At 36.7% G+C, this 18,470-nt stretch overlaps 1 protein-coding gene across 3 annotated transcripts in view; it reads right to left on the reverse strand.

The window, feature by feature from the left end:
• Positions 1-17,979, reverse strand: part of LOC124722787 (guanine nucleotide-binding protein G(I)/G(S)/G(T) subunit beta-1) — a 72,326-nt gene extending 54,347 nt beyond the window's left edge. Inside the window, exons 1-6 of one of the 3 annotated variants that reach the window (XM_047247923.1) lie at positions 17,823-17,979; positions 15,752-15,836; positions 11,516-11,661; positions 10,751-10,921; positions 10,158-10,280; positions 9,913-10,042 (exon numbers count right to left, since the gene is read on the reverse strand). In XM_047247923.1, coding sequence (XP_047103879.1) covers positions 9,913-10,042; positions 10,158-10,280; positions 10,751-10,921; positions 11,516-11,661; positions 15,752-15,808 — 627 coding nt within the window. In that variant the 5' untranslated portion in view covers positions 15,809-15,836; positions 17,823-17,979. Of the gene's footprint in view, positions 1-9,912; positions 10,043-10,157; positions 10,281-10,750; positions 10,931-11,515; positions 11,662-15,751; positions 15,837-17,818 lie in introns of all 3 variants that reach the window. The other 2 variants (XM_047247921.1, XM_047247922.1) reach the window with 2 other exon arrangements.
• Between the last annotated feature and the right edge of the window lie 491 nt (positions 17,980-18,470).

The following is an 18,470-nucleotide window of genomic DNA, read 5'->3' on the forward strand; positions in this document are numbered from 1 at the left end:
GATGAGCAATACTCAAGTATAGGTCAAACGAGTGTTTTGTAAGCCACCTCCTTTGTTGATGGACTACGTTTGCTAAGCACTCTCCCAATGAATCTCAACCTGGTACCCGCCTTACCAACAATTAATTTTATATGATCATTCCACTTCAAATCGTTCCGCATGCATACTCCCAGATATTTTACAGAAGTAACTGCTACCAGTGTTTGTTCCGCTATCATATAATCATACAATAAAGGATCCTTTTTCTATGTATTCGCAATACATTACATTTGTCTATGTTAAGGGTCAGTTGCCACTCCCTGCACCAAGTGCCTATCCGCTGCAGATCTTCCTGCATTTTGCTACAATTTTCTTATGCTGCAACTTCTCTGTATACTACAGCATCATCCGCGAAAAGCCGCATGTAACTTCCAACACTATCTACTAGGTCATTTATATATATTGTGAAAAGCAATGGTCCCATAACACTCCCCTGTGGCACGCCAGAGGTTACTTTAACGTCTGTACTTTAACGTCTCTCCATTGATAACAACATGCTGTGTTCTGTTTGCTAAAAACTCTTCAATCCAGCCACACAGCTGGTCCTTATATTATTGATACTTTTCTTTTACATCTTTATTTATTAGGGAACCCACACCCTTTGTTCTACCATCTTCATCTCCGAAGTGATAAAGAACATTAATTATGTAATTAAAGCTTAAAAATCATTAAATATCATGATTTGGTCATGTGCTCAAAAACACTTATTGGCTGCAGCTCTGTTGATGTCACAGGCTAGGTGTAAGACAAAGCTATACCCATGTTTGCTGAAGTTACTAGGTTTCTGCGTACTACTTCTGCAAACAGCTTCACTATTTAGTGACAGTAGGCACAATTACAGGTTTTAAGAAACAGCAGAACAGAAGTTTTCGACTGCTAATAGTGGAAACCTTCTGAAAATTAAAGCATTTATGCTCCACCCATTTATTGTGGCAATGTGCAACAATGGACATTCTTTCCCCTGCCCCCTGTAACATCATTAAACTCACTCAAAACTAAGGGATTTTTTAAATTTTGCACATGGATCCACATTTTAGAACTAGATTGTCAACTACCAGTTATGAAAAACGACCTAAAGCATAATGGAATTATTCTTGGCAAATCTTGCAAACCGATTTCCTCTATACAAGACACTCAGCAGAGGCACCACTCTGAGCAGTTGTTCTGCAGTGCAATGGATAGCGCATCTGACTGTAGGTAAAGATGACACTGGTTCAAACCCTGACCCAGGGTCATGTATGTTTAGAAGTTTTACACAAAATACGAACATAGCATTAGCAAGAGCTCACTGTAGCATTTGTTTAAATGGTGGAATGTAAGATACATAGCTTCACATTAACCTAGTCTAGCAATGGACAACTGAGGATAATTGCATTTACTTTCCTTCGTACAAACAATTCACTTTTTTGGAAAGCATTGCTAGTAGTGAAGATGTCACCACATACCCACAGTACAAGAAGGTGTAGGTTAATGAGGTTTTGTATACGGAGAGAGATAAAGCATGTACAACATGCAGATAACACAAACTTAAGGGCTGTGATGTTTGTCAGTGTAAGCTAACATCAGGGTGTGACGCAGACTTACTTCATCTTTATGCAAGATGATGAAACTTCAGAAGTTTGAACAATAAGGTTCCTAGCTGGACTTGACGAAGATAAACATTGTTTCCAAAAACTATGTGGTTGCATTAACCATAAGGTATCTTTTTGAACATGACTTGTGAGAACAGCAATTGCAAATGTAAGCACATGTAGATGGCAAACGAAAAACAATAATGCTCTGTTTCTGATAGGTGTGGCGAAGTTTTGTAATTGTCATTTAGTTGACATACAAGAGGACTGTCGAGTCTTAATACTAGTTAAAATATTCTTTATGGCTGGATTCAAAGCAGTGATCTATGGAAACTAACTATAATTCAACTGTATACTGCTCTAACAACTATCCTTCCTCAACAGTCGGAAAGCATATCTCAGAGGCAAATTAATGTTAACTTCAGAATGCACAATATTTTCAATTAAGCTAGAGAACTTTTTCATCGATGTGGTTGCAATTACGACGTGGCGACAATTTGCCAGTAATGTCCAACCACATTTTATGCATCTTCTCATTCTTTGGAACATCAAAAACATTTTAGGGGTTTTTATAGATGTATTTGAACTGTGTTGTACTAGACACCATCTGTAACCCATTTTCCAAAACTTAAATTCCGTAACAAGCTATCACTGTAAATGAGCTTTACAATATTAGGAGCATCGATTTAGCCAGTGATGTCATAGCCATCATATGACAAACACAGTGTTTTAGAGGGGTTTCAAATTATTTGAATTTCATTACTGGTTTTTATAAAAGAATATTGAAATTCAAAAGGAAGAAACATGTTATGACAATTGACCATTTAAGAGGATTTCCAGAACAGTCAAATACCCTATCGATGAGGGTTAAATCAGCCATCTTGATAGGAATGGCTTCACACTAATGTAAAGATTATAGCTAGGTAGCAAAAAGATTAGCATTTCACGATAAATACAAATACAGATGCCAATCTGCATTTTGCAGACTGATGTCTCAAGCAATCCTTGGAAGAGCGTTTCATCTACATCCGTGTCAGTTGTTTGGGCAACCTTGTGTCACATACCTGTTAGTTTCATGTAACAGCTCCGCTATAGGGACCAGAAATGCGAGTTTGCAATATATTTAGGCGTTGTACAGATCTTCTCACTTCTACTAATGACAGATCTGGCCTATATGACCAAATGTGCTTTTCTGACCGACTCATTTCATACCAGTCTGATGTCTGTTGACATACAGTATAATTTTGTACTCAACAGCCGAAGGCCGAAATCTGGAGCGTATAACAAAATAAAAATTGTTACTGTCAAATGGTGCCAGTATCATTCAAAAAAATTGATGACTGTGCCTCCAGCCAAAATAAAAATTATCAGTAGACACATACTCAGTTCACAGCAGGAAAATACCACTGCTTCAACAGAACGATAATTCGAAGAAAGCTTGTAGCAGAAAGAATAAAACATATGGTCTTTCAGGAGGTGGAGAACCTCTGATTTTTGCAACAAACAAACATTCCAGTCAGAAGTTCCCTAATCCCCCTCCCCCCCCCTCCTTTTAAATAGCAAATTTTGAATCACTAAGGCTATGCCTTCACACATGTAGTGTGGCAAGCTTTTAGACTTGTGCATCTAATCTTTTACAATCTAAGAAAAGTAGACGCGAACTTTGCTGCCAACAGATACTACATTTTCCAGTCCCTAATTATAGCACAATGGCCAAAATCTTAAGCACTGGATAAAGCATTCTGCCCAACGTTTAAATGTTTAGCCTAGGAGTCACAGAGTAATCACACATGGGTAACTGATTAGCTACATCTTACGGTCACATCACACACTAAAGCACCAACATTTGGCAGTTTCCAGCAAGATTACCTGTACAGTTAATTTACAGAAGTGTTCAGCATAATCAGAGCACTATACGTTCAATCCTCATGATTTTAAATATTTTTCATTAGTACTTTAAGAATAATGTTCCTAACACCTAGTGGAAACAATCTAAGGAGAAATTAAAACAGCAGCTTGGTGTGCACAAAGGGTTACATCTGGACTTTTTAGCAAAAGGTAGAACATTAAAAATGCTTAATAAAAATGACTGTCTCATACACTACAGGGAACTGAAAAATTAATTTTATCCTTGTTTCTGGAGCTGTTGATGTTACTATCTTCAATGAATGTGACTGTTCAATGCATAGGTAGTACGAATAAAAACACTTCCAGTCACAATCTGGTGCTGTTCTATTGAATTGCACAATGCATTTCAGACCCCAGAGGCATTTTTAATCATACTACCTGTGAAAATGTAAAGTTACTTTTACGTATGTGCTATGCACAACAATTGTTTTGAGGTCATAGTAATTTAAGAGATGCACACAGACAGCTAAAACTCAATACCACATTATTGAAGGCACAATATACAGAAATGGTGGTTGGCCATATTAGAATTGAATGAAATCTCAAGCAATTAGCAAAAATGAGTATTTCCTTTAACAACTCTGCTAGTGTTGTACTTCAGCTGTGAACTCTCAAAATAGTAGTTGTGAATGGTGTAGACCCCCTTCACCACAGCAAATGTTTTAATACTTAATTAAGCAATTAGAGAATATACTAATAAAACATTCTAGAAGCAAGTGTAAAATCCTTTCAAGTTTATTTCAATACCACAAAAAAATGTTACAATTCTATCAAGTCCCTGTTTTATTTACTCCTGGTGATCAGTTTTGTCTTCACCTGGTCAAACAACATGTAAATAAATCATGCACAATGCACAAAAAATCAAATTGTTAATTTTGCAAATTTGACCTGTGTCTAAGGTGAGTTACTGCAACATAAACTGATCACCAAGAATAAAGAAAAAAAGCAACTTTAGACTATTTCAAGCTTAGTGTTTCATGATCAGTCACTGCAATTCCTTAGAAGCTTTGCCTAAAATTTCTAATCACATTCATTCTTAATTATGCTTAGTTAAAAGCAGGTTTTAACTTTTAGCTTCATCTGATGGCTTCTCAGTTGTCTCTTCCCAAAATGTCGATCTGCTTAGTTGCTTCTTGCATTCTGCTGACCACTGTTTTCCAGTGGTGTTTTAGCTTCCTTTGCAAATGTGTGATTTGCAACCCCTGATGGTACCTTCTGTGGCATTCATTTCTCTCAAGTCCTGCTTTACTATTTGTAACCAAGTAATTTTTACCTTTGAGTTTATCAAGTTTTTTCCTGTTAATCTAGCACTGTCCATTTTGTAGATGTGACCACAGAACTTCAAGTATCTTCTATTTACTGCATCAGTAAACTCTTCTAGTGCTGCATACAGGTCCATAGTTTTTCTTTTAATCCATGTGTCATTAGTGGTATCATTTTTCTTAGAATCTCTCTTCCTTTGCAATTTCACCAATTTTCGAATGGCATCCTAAAGTTCTGTTTGGAGCATATAGCGCTGTCTTGTAACGCTGAAGATTTGCATTATGAGGTATCACTTTTTTATTTTAGTGATTCCATGCTATTCTGTCCACTTTCTGGAGTTTAGTGGCTCTTTCTAAATTGGCTTTGCTGTTTAGTCCAGACAATTTCTCCCAACTATTAACAAGAAGACACATGTGAAAATTTCCCATATTCCATTTGTAGTGGGGCTCTTCTGATATTTTTATGCAGATTTCCCAATCAAACAATTTCTCATACGATATTTTAAGGTATGTCTTTCGATACTATCTAGTGTAGCTCCTCTATGGTATACTTCACTTCCTCATTAGTTTTAGTGAAGATAGATAGTGCGTCGAGAAACACTAGGCAGTTTAATTCTCTGTCCCGATTATGTACTTCAAAAGGTTCAGAAATTTCACCCAGAAACTTGAGATGATGATGGATGATGATGATGTCTGCAAGGATCTGGCTGATTATCATCTGGTCTTCCTGTCTAAGCTGAGTTGTTCTGAAGTGTGTAAAAGTGTCAACAGTCATATAAAAAAGGCAAAAGGAATATACTTATGTACAAAGGGCGCAAAAAGATGTTAGTTGTTTGTTTGTGATGTATGTGCTTCTATTCCTACATTTAGCTGATCCGCGACACTACAGGTGAAACAGGGCTGCACACTGCTTATGAACTGCCAGGTGATGGTTTGGGATTTACAGCAGTATCTTTTATGTTTTGTTGGTACATGAAAATGCAAACAAAATACCTCACAGTGGCAATCTATACACAAAAAGAAATACACTGATTACAAAATTTGTACACGAGCCCCACGTGACAGGTCAGCAATGTAATGGGCAATTTGGAGTTCTATTTAATGCACAAAATAGCCAGGACCAAACCACGGCAATTTTTTTATTAATCAGGAAACTAAAACTACGTAGGGCAAATTAGGTTCAACTGCCTGGTGCCAGTAACCAAAAATAAATTCAAACCAGCTACCAAATTCAGTTCATTCTTAAAATTAACTAAAAACACAGGTACAAACATTGACTACTGAAAGCCGACCCATTAAAATTACATACTCTACCAGGAGACACATTCAGTTTTTCCATCCGAACTGTTAGATCACAAGAAACTATTAAATCACTGAAAAGCATTAACTCTTCTAATCATGTTAGTATTTGAACCAAACTATTAAATACCTGCTCCTCGGGTGGAGTGTGTTTTGATAAAGGTGAGGGTTGTAAGTACAGCTATCAGTTCTCTTGTGTAAATACGACACTAAATCTGTAGGGAACACTATTTGAAGAAATTATGATTGGCACATACATACCAATTATTCCTCAATCTACAGAGCAACCTACATAGATCTGGGAGAGGAACAAGTAGAATCAACAGCATTAAATTCCTTGGGTTTCACCAACCGTAATGTTTCGCCTGTAACCCGGTAACAGTAGGGCAGGAGATACATCATAGAGGGTTTTTTATGACAGGGTAGAAGTGCAAGTATCCAGAGTACATAAGAGTTCTTTGAAAACTTTGGTGAAATGTACTAAAGCTGCCCACCCTTAAACAATCACTAAGCAGATGCCAGACATGCAGGAGAAAATTGAATATGACAGTTGTTCCAGTATTCTATTAAGTTTAACACTAAATTATGAGACAACTCCATATCTTCATGGAAGTACTAACACAAAAAAAAAGCCACTGTTACAAGCCAGATTTCAGCATGATCTACTTTGTTCAGCAACAACAGGATAGTTTGTGCAGGCAATCCACTGATGACCCTACCATAATTGAAAACAGTTGCACCATGACGTTTATAGAATTTTACAGGGTGGTCTGATCTGCTCACCGAGAGGTATTACCACAGGTCAAATTTGAAGTGTTGATACCCAGGTCAATATCTGCTGAAGTAGTTGGTGAACAGATATGAACTGGGAAAAGTGCAAAATCTGTCAAAATGTATGCCTGCAATTTTTGGTCCAGATCTTCAATCTATGTAAAAGTGGAGATAGTGTGCAGCAAACCAGAGTGACATGTAGCTGTTACAGGGCAAATATCAACGTAAAGCACTAATGACATCACGTCATGCACAAGTCACAGTTCCATCTATTTCAGTGATAATAAGCATGGTTCTTGAAACAGATATGTACTGTTTTCTTGTCTGCAAAGGCTGTTAAGGGGATGTTCCAACTAACATGAAAAAAAAAGAGAGAAAGAAAAGGAGTATGAAGACTGACAAGTTGCCACAATCCCTATCCATGTAGTGTGTTGCTAGGATGCAGTTCCTATCCATGTCAGAAGTCCAAGTATACTGCAATAAGTTGGTTGTTGATGCATGAAGGCATCTGACTCCCAGATTCTAATCACAGAAGGTGACTAACGGTGGATCTGGCCCATTTAAATCTACAATGAAGCAGTGAGAGCAAATGTCTAGATTACAATCACCAAGAAAATATTCTTAATGATCTGCTCCAGTAGTTTACACCAAGTTGCTGATAAACTGATCTGACCAGAACCGCTGTTTTAGTGTGGATCTTTGTCAATTCTGCAGAAGTACCTCTGTCTCGATGCCCAGTCAAAGAGGCATTTTACATCAATGTTTCTTTGTTCAGAAGAGGTATTAAACTCCACCCAAGTTCATGAATGCTGATGAATATGCTGATGCTTGCATTTCTGCATGATAGTATTCACTAACTTCATGGAGGATCAGTTCAGATGACAGCATTGATAATTCCATAATTTTGACTGGGGAGAATAATCCATTTAAGCACCTCAACCTGGCCCACACTTGAGATGCTAGACATAAGCTACTGCATTGAGTTACTTCTATCCGTAGAGACACCTTAATCAGCTGTACCATAATGTGGGATAAGTTTGGATGATTTCATGTGAAAAATATCCACCTTTACAGTGTGTACTCTAGCAAGTGGCCTCCTAAGGGCAACATACAGCCATGTCCACCCATCACTAAGTGTCTACTCTGGTTCTCATCAGGAGGTAACAGCTTAAGCATCAACTATGTAAGTCCTGCATTGCCTCAGAATACAATCTGTACATAATATGATAACCTCAGCACAATTAAGGCTACCAAAAAGGCTTTTCAGCCAGAGTAATTGTCCATTTATGAAGAAGCCTATCATCATTGCTAGGGAGCCATCTGGTATGTCCTACTCCAAATGATTTGCAGTACTATTAAAGTCTGGAAAATGGGGAGTAAAACTCTAAAGCAGGGACACACTGCCAAAACATGATATCAATGAAAATGTATGTCAGAACTTACAGAATAACCTGAGCAGCACACACATTTAATCAAGGCATCAACAGGTCAGAGGTGAGCTAGATAATCTGAGTATGGGGCAGATAGCGAGAGAGAGGGAAGGGGAAGTGGAGGAAGAGTGCATCGGAAAGATAGAGAAATGATGCAATGGTTTAGTGATCCACACATGTCGTGCACATACCCATGGGAGTCAAACCACCTGGGCGCACTGCAGGCTTACCATTAAACCAACACTCCATGTACATATTTTCAAACAAAGAATATAAAATTATTGTTATTTCCCTGAACAAACAGTTCAAGCCAGACACACCATGTAGTGCACTCAGCTGCAGAGCTGCACGTCTTATTTACTTTTCCTCTCTTCACACCACAGGATCTGTCGGGTATCTTTGTGAATGCTACACATAGTGTCAAAAAGCTGTTGTACTTGTGATTAGGAGAGTGCAGTGGCTCACAACTGTCTGAACAAATGTAACATTTGGAACTTTCAAATGCTGTCAGATGACAAGTGCACTACAAATGAGCAAAATGTCAACTTCCATTATGTCAAATGAACTAAGCATCAGTAGTGTCTATAACAAAAATATGTGGATCATAAGCCGAAGTGTAATTTCTGAAGGACACCGCTGTTGCACAGCTTGCTGACACTAAATTAGACAGCTTACTAACAGGCAGACGTGCTGTGTCATCGATAGGCACACAACCAGAAGGTGTATGAAGCTTGGCTATCTTTCAGAATGCACTTCCTTTCTCTAGCTGTAGAAAATACACCCCCCCCCCACCACAGTGGCCATGTGTGTGTGTGTGTGTGTGTGTGTGTGTGTGTGTGTGTGTGTGTGTGTGTGTGTGTGTGCGCGCGCGCCTGCACGTAGTTTCAGGTCTTCTGGTCAAAAGCTTACGTGTTTAGTAGTCTTTTGTCCCTGACTGACTAGACATTTCCATTGTATGCTGAGTAGAAATCTATCCTTTTCAAAATAATATTATTCCACGCCATATTTTCCACTGTGACTGGAAATTAATTCCTTCCACATTAAACTGCAGTTTTGGCTACGAGTCATTTTCAAACATCAAAAATACAGATCTGCATCACAAATACAGATGACAGAGGTATATTTCTGATGCGTACTTTAGGATGCTTGGAACTGGCTTCCTAGCTGAAAGTGCAATTTAGTAAGGAATAAACAGATGTTACGTTATCAGCCAGCCATAGAACAATATTATCCTTCAAAAACATAATTGATAATTATCAGGAAGTTTATTTTGAAGACATGGGTAATTTTCCATGACACTAAACTTGTCATAATAGTAAATTTGTGTTACAATTTAAAAAGAAAGTGGAGTAAGCATATCTGACAATTTAGAAGCAGCAGTGTTGCAGCAACCCACTGCAGCTGCTTTTTAAAATAAAATTTCTAACCAAGAAATATCTGCCCTTTACGCCATTGCCACGAACAACACAGAGAAATGGCCCTTAAATGGAAAGCACCATGACAGTACACTTACATCTGGCCAAACAGATAAACACGAGTGTAAAAGCTACCTTGTTTGAAGCTAACGGAATAGCATTAATAAGCAATCAAAATGCAAGACAGCTACAGTTGACAAAGATCTTAATAACATACCTTTGCTGATGCATCGCAAGCTCCAGATACAAATGTACGCATATCTGGAGAAAGAGAGAGAGACATCACATCACCAGTGTGTCCAATAAATGACGTGCACTGCTGTCCTGTTTCGATGTCCCATAACGCACTGCAAAAACATTTACATAGACAAATGATTGAACACAAGTGGTTTTATTAATTTTTGTGTTAATAGATTGATCAAAATTTGAAGCAAATGTCTGATTTGATGTGGAAAATCTCACCATGACATGTCTCCTGAACTTGTGACAATCTGATTATCGTCAAGAAATCTGCAACAGGACAAGTAGCCGGTGTGTCCTGGCAGTTCCCGACTTACACGTACATTTCCTTCTCTCGTTTTGAGACTGAAATTAGACCAGGAATTAGTCATTTGTAGTTGTCGAGTTTCTACTTTCATACCAAGTAACTATGATTAAAGACTAATAATGTTACATCAAATTTAAATAACCCACATGAGGAAAGGCAAAGAACAGATTTGTTTATCTGTAGCAAAACATTTTGAAAGTTACATTGTGAATCCTTTTAGAAGTTATCTGAAAGAAAGAACAGAAAGTACAGAAGGACATAGTGGTTGCCTAGTCGAAAAATATATATCTGGCAACCACAAACTCCTCTAGGACACCTGGACTTAAAATATATCAAGGTATCCTAGAATTGTTCATCTCTTCTAACATTTTCACATTCTATCACATCAGCTAATAAACACAGGTTTCAGTTACTACGAACTACGCAAAATTCTGCCCTAAACTGAAATAAATACAAAATGTTAAAATTTAACTTTTTTAAGTTTATTTCTAAACATAGTCTCACATACCTGTAGATCGAACAAATGTTATCCAGGCCACCACAGGCCACGTAACTCCCTGAAGGAGCATAGGCACATGTCATAACCCAACTTGAACGCAAAGGAATGGCATGCACCTTGTTTGTTGTGTAACTATCCCAAACTATTAACTTGCCATCCTGAGACGCCGACACTAGGTTCCTGCAAATACTAAACATTGATTATATCTGTTACTTTAGGATATGGCTATGAAGGGCTAACTTTTCAATGAATATGCCAAAAGCAGTAATGGGTCAAGACTCATGCAACCATTTTAAAATAAAAAAACTTACTACACTCCTGGGACCTAAAACTACAAGTTCCATTTATGGACTGGGTGTTTTGTTATAATAAAAAAAAAAAGAGTCCAGTTATACTGCCTACCTACAGACTTTACTGCCAACATATATTACCTGTCCTAAACAAAAAAACTGAATAACAATTACATATTACAGCTATATAACATGCAGTTCTAGCTCAAGCAATAATGTGTCTAAGGGAAACTTATTGAGCGTGCAAGGATGGGTACAAAAGTACATCCAAAATACACTTATTTTGATATTTCTGCTTTAAGTACTTGACATATTCACCAATTAACCCTCCATTTTCTGCTCAAACAGCAAAACAGTTACATCAGAAACAAGCTTAGGAAAAAAAAACACACACACACACACACACACACACACACACACACACACACACACACACACACAGAGAGAGAGAGAGAGAGAGAGAGAGAGAGAGAGCAGTTCTTACCTAGAATCTGAGCCCCAATGCATTGCATAAATCTTTGCAAGATGCCCCCTAAGTGTTCGACGTGTGCGCATTTGAATTCGTCCGATGGGTTCCATATTGCTCGTTGCCTGAACGAGGCTTGTATCGCATGCAGCTTTCCTTGCATCCTGGAAAAAAAAAAAAAAAAAAAAAAAAAAAAAATATGAAGGGAAGAAAAATCTACCTGCTACCACAGCACCAATTATAATAATACAGTATTCTTTATTATCTGATATCAAAGATAAAAGTTATGGTGGCGAAAGTTTGGGTCACCAGATGTGTCCAATTCTGGACACACACTAGTGAGGGACTAGTACCTGAATTGTTTGTGAGTGATGTTGGAGTGGGACTGAACTTAGTGTTACTCGACATTTTGGGGGTTTGTTTTTGTCTTGACAGTGAATTATCTTCATGTAGGTAGTTATTGGCTACTACTTTTTTCTGGTTTAAAATTGTTAGTTCATGTTGTTAATGGTTTGAAAGATTCTTTTGTACCAGGTATGGGTCTTACAATGACATTTACTAGTTCTGTAATTTCCAATGTGACAGTCTGCAGCTGTGGCGAATGTTTTGAATGATTTCATGATGCCTTGAGGTGCCATTCTCTTTAATTGATGAATGGTTGTACAATTTCAGCCTTAGGCCATTTTCAAGTATCAAACTTAAGCATTATACACTGGATACATTAGTGGAATTTTTTATTTTGACATAGGAGTAAGTTATATCTGTAGATATACTAGACACATTGTAACTTACTTTATGGATGATTATTTAGTGGTATATTATACCATGTCCATCCTTGCTTCTGCGACTGCACGTAATGTTCAAAAAATAAAGGTTTTTCACTATTTTAGGAGCACGTTACATGTTACTTTCAAGTAATTGTTGCGAAGCTCTTTTATAAGGTCCTTTTTTAATATGCTTAGCACTAGGAAGATTATAATTATTTTACAGAAGTTTGTTAATTAATCTACATGTGTAAATGTTATCAATTATATTTAATTATCGTTCATCATTAGTGCAAATACGACTATGTAATTCCTTTGAAGTAAATTATTTGTTCTCTTATTATGGGAGAACATTTTTAAATAGTTGTTACGAAGATCTTCTACGTAAATCTATCACAGTACTCTAATGAAACAGTACTGAAAACCATGAGAGTCGAGTAATAACTGCTTTACGTATGCGTGATGTTTTGCATCAGTCATTTATTACTGAGTGCAGCAATAATTTTACATTCTATGATTCTGTAATGCTTTGTTGTAGAACTTGTAGGAAGTTGTCTAAGAATTTCCCATTCTGCAGGATTTAATGGAAGAAATTTAAATTTACATCCATCTAATAAACCAGTCAGTTTTAAACGAGCAAAAAGACCGCAAAAATGGGAAGTTCCTAGGCAACTTTTTAGCAGTTCTATGACAAAGCATTACAGAACCACAGAATGTAAAGTTATCACTACACTCATTACTAAATACGACTAATGTGAAACATCACACAACCATAAACCAGTTATTACTCTACTCTTAGTTTATATGAGACATACTCCCACAGTAAGAGAACAAACAATTACACGTTACTTCACAGAAATTACATAATCATATTTACACCAATGATCAACAGAAACGAAATATAATTTTAAAAAATGGCATATGTAGGTTAATTTACAGATTTCTATAAAATAATTATAATACTCTTAGTGTTAGGTGCATTAAAATGTTGATGTGTATAACAGCTTTGCAACAAATGGTCAAAAGTAACATGCTCTTAAAACAGTGAAAAACCTCTATTTTATGAGTATTACATGCAGTCATCAGAGCAAGGACATAGATAGCATAATATACCACTACAGATTCATCCATAAAGTAAGCTATGTGTCTAGTGTATATATATAGATATGACTTCTTCCTATGTCAAAACTACAAGAGTCACTAATGCCATTTATGAACACCACGAAACAGTACTCAACATCACCCACTCTTAATCTTGCTTCAACAAAAATTGTTATGTCCTGCAGTTTCCTTAGCAGCTGGATCAGCTCTAGCTCATAAATGTTGTGTGAATATTCACGTAGTGTGATGCCAATAGGAAAACCTACAGGCCCCCCCATAACGAGTGAACTTTTGTCAAATGCACCCTTCTCTCACTGCAGATTTGCAAACAAACCCATAAATGTACAAATAAAAAAGGTTTTCAGTTTAAACTGTGAGTATGAAGCAAATGCTATTCGCATATTGACAGCATACTGAGAATGGCCACAAAAACAGACAAAACAGTACTGACATTGACTTTGACAATGTATCTGAAGAAGGAAATCGAGATGCTGGTTCAAGGAATGGTTTAAAATGAGAGAACTGTACACATGAAAACCTGTTAATGAAAATGTTACACTTAGAAACTGATTATTACATGTACTTTCTGCAAATAGACAGTGAAACTCATTACAGTTCCTTCACCCTCATATTGAAAATGAAGACACAAGAATGCAAAAATTTATTCTCTTCTACTTGGTCCTCTAATGACAGTTTATTAAAATACTGTAACATGAGAACATATAGACAACATTACCTGTAGAAGAACCGGAGAACTTAAAGTTTTGTATTTCATCGCTGTCCAACTTTTGTGTTATGCATAAAATACCTATGTAGTTTGTTACATCTTCCTGCATTATATACGGCTCAGAAAGATGTAGCACCTCTACCAATTTGGTAAATGCCAGTGCTGTTTTCTTTTATCCTTGATCGTAGTTTCTATAGTTGTGGGAACCCAGGATAGTGTAAGATAAGGTGTAATAAAACCTATTTTTCACTAAACTTATGTCTTGGAAGGGGGGAAAAACCCACACAAACAATGCCACCATCTTGTCAGACTTTTCGTTAATCAAAATTTCTCACTAACACAAGCTATGCTTGACACGCGCGTCAAACAACACTGTACCTGGTCAAATGTTTGGCAAACATAGGATCTTATGCAACTGATTATTTCCATCTATTTTTCATTGCAGTGTTACTTCAGCTGATTGCCACAGAATCACACTGCTTAGCAGAGCAGTTTATACTGAAACATGCTACTTTGTCCAGCCCATATAAAAAAAGATCGTCATAATAGCTGAGATATGAGGTTTTATAGAATTCTTGCTATGTATTGGACTGAACAAAAGATTTATACTGTTCTTGTACTGGAGCACAAATCATCCTAATGCATGTCCAGATCTTGACAAAGTGTGTTCTGCTTCTAAACACACGTGTCACGTGATACAGAATTGCACAAATTGGGCAGACTAATACCGTTTATTACAATTAGGCTATTATCTCTCTAAAAATATTTAAAAAATTCATTTTTCTTATGTCACACAACTCAGAAATTTGTATAGATTTCATGGAGAAGTTTGGCTTTCTTTAAATTAAGTGTACATGTAGAAAAGTAACCACATTTACACTATTATTTCAAAATACTTTTTTTGGTTACTCAAACAATTTAAAGCAACATCTGACACTCCGGATATAGCATGATTAACTACACACTTTTGTGGGTACAAAGTACCACTCACAATTGAATGCAAAAGGGTTAAATGAATTTTGCTACCACCTCCTATTACTCTGAAGAAATAATGGTGGATTGGGGGTCAACATTACACTGATTACTAGGCCATTATTGTCAGGACAAAACTATATATTATGAGGAGTAAATCTGATACTTGTTAAAACAGACAACATCTGCAGTCATAACACGTCAGAAGGAAATGACTGACAATCTAAATTTGATGATGAAATGCAATTCAGACACAACCACTCATGAATGTGAGCTCAATGTTTTAACCACTTTACACCTCCACCCTCTTTGTGTACCACTTGCAAATTATCCTGGTAAATAAGGTAGTGCCCAAACAATGATCCATTTTATTCATGCCAACTTCGTCAAACTTTATGGGACTAATTCCTACTGAGCGCTTAGAACACATACTTGAAGGAAATAAAAATGTAAAACTGTGGACCAAGATTTGTAGCCAATTAGCCAGAACAGTAGTCCAACACTACCAAAGTGTTGTACTTGCTTTCTCATAACAATTGGTAGCTGCAGTTCATTTAACAACTTAGCATATCAGCATCAACAAATTTTAAAGGCCCACATAACTATTTAGTGATTTTACAAGAAAGGTTTAACACTGTAAAGCCATTTTATCTCTCAATCAACAACACCTCTTTGGAAATTGATACTTACTCTAATAGCATTTTTCAATGTTTCAGCTTCTTGTCGCAAACTGTCTAGCTCATTCATACTTGCTCAGAACACACTGGACACAAATCTGTAAACAAATAATGCTTAATACACCATCATAAGATATTGAGCAAATTAAGCACACTAAACCAGTATACTACTGCATACATTAAATAAAAACATCCACATGACTTCAGTAATATCTTACAAAAAAACACACACACACACACACACACACACACACACACACACACACACACACACACACACACACAGAGAGAGAGAGAGAGAGAGAGAGAGAGAGAGAGAGAGAGAGAGAGAGAGAATAGAAAACCTGCACATATCAAAATATAAGCTCCATATCTTCACACTCCACTGGTTTTGTTGAGATAGGAAGAAATGGCTTTTCTTAAACATTCTCTTAATTTCACAGGATTCACTCAAATTTCACTAACTATCCTGGGCAGCAGGTAAGATGCTTTGCTTTCATACTGTGTATTGTGCTGGATTTCACCTTCCACATAGCTTAAGCATACAAAAACTCGATTTTTTTCCCCTTTCCTTTAATTAAGCTTACAATTCCTTTCACAATTTTTCACCCAAAACCTACATTTTTAAGACCAGCTTTGATGAACATTTCTGTAAACATAGAAGGGATATCTGGACTCAACTGAAGTAGGTGATCCACAGGCAAATTAATTACTATAGGTTATTAACAAATCCAACAGCATGACAAGTCGTACAATGTATAGTAGTCCATGCTGTCACAGTACCTATTTGAAAACACAGAACATCCAAACGAGATTTTCTGTTCTTTGAACACAATAGTGTTGATCATAGTATTATAAAATTTAAAAACTTGTCAATTTTTATAAACCCACCAAATTCTTGGCTACTCTAAGTGTGTCATCAAACCAGTTTCCTTCTACAATGTTTTTAATACCGCATCATAAATAAATCAATAAATTAGACAACAAGAACCACTTTTGCCATTGCCATTTATACATAACACTATTCAAATAGCACGCTAGTACATAAATGGTGACACAGCACTCAATACTCCACACACACTGTGCAGCATTGCACGGAACACACTTAGTATTTACATTTGTCTCAAACTTTATTCCAGTACCCAAAAACATGAGCAAATGGAAATATTTAAGTAAGCATGAGGGCAAATATAGATAATGATTTAGTAATTTGTAAATTTTAATTTAAACTGCAATGTGCATATGCAAATATGCAATCACTGCAATGTGCTATGACAACTATGATCGTGAAAAAATTTAAAACGACGCTAGCCTAAGATATCAAAATTTTAAACTAAAATATTTTCCTTTCTGCTGTCATTAGCAAACCATCGTAGAAGCGTCAAATACGGTTATCTCCACAGTTTTTAAAACTAGAATGATAGTGCTAGATTTTAGGAATCCTGAATAGAGGTACATGGGAGGACAGGAAATATCAAAAAAATTAGTTCCGCCTGTAGTCAGTAGAGGACCAATACCTGAAAGTGGGAGTGGTCGAACATTTCACAAATTTAGGAACGGGCGCTATAATTGCGCAAAGACCCGTTTACACAATTACAACAAAACATGTTTAACTCAATATGCTATTTCAATCACTTCTGCTGCGCTTAAAAAACATAAGGATAAGGATTATTTTGAAGTACATTTGTACAAACTTTTTTCACAAACACCCGTATCACGTAACCACCGCACAATTCCCCTAACACACAATAATCCTATGACGTTATCTTTCAAACTTCACTTCTACACGCACTACCAATTACGAAAGGGAAGGTGCGGTTTTTGACATGAACGGCCATGATGGTAGAGTTGTACTTATTCCTCGCGATCATGAATCAATATTCCCCTCCGTCACGCAAGAAGATCATAATTCGCACTTCGAAACAACTTCTTATGAATTACTACAACATATAATAACTGCTCTTACACGTACTTCCACGAAATATTGTGCTGCCCGCACCTCGAGTTACTTAGACTACGTAACGGATTACAAACACAAAACACCGTAACCAATTTTTTTCTGACGAATTACGATACATACTTACAACTTAAAATGCCCCTGACGATTTCTCGTGGGTCAGGGAAACATACAATTCGCGTTATATCCGTTTTCAGCCACAAAACTGTCCTATTCACAACACTTACTACACCAGGAACACGGTAGGGTGCGGCTTCCCTCTGCTAAACTTTGAAAGCCCCGTAGCTACATGACGTCACTCAGTCGATTTCTGAAATGAAACATGAAAAGCGAACATGCAGGAAAGCCATACTCTGAAAACAGACAAACGGGAGATTCGATAATGTGTAATGTTTATTTTGCTGTAAGGAGACTACTTCTGTAATTCATTAAAACACTGTATTCGTAAGCAGAGTTGTACCATTTTCAGTTCCAGTTGTATAGCCCAGTTGCGTTTACAATGAAATGATATAAAATATGTTATAAAATGCGTTTTACGCTAAGTTGTAATACGAGAACGCTCCTTGTCGTAAAAACTACCACTATAGTTCATCACTGATACATAATAAATTATTATTACCATCTGCAGAGATAAGTATATTTAGAGAGTATGATGACGGGAAACATCACACAGTATCACGGCTGCAAACAGCATATCACAGGCGTCTACTTATCAAATATGCAATATGAAATATTTCAAAATTTCTCCAAATGAGTGACGTGCGTTGAAGATTAT

Source organism: Schistocerca piceifrons, chromosome X (assembly GCF_021461385.2).
Source record: "Schistocerca piceifrons isolate TAMUIC-IGC-003096 chromosome X, iqSchPice1.1, whole genome shotgun sequence".
NCBI lineage: Eukaryota > Metazoa > Arthropoda > Insecta > Orthoptera > Acrididae > Schistocerca > Schistocerca piceifrons.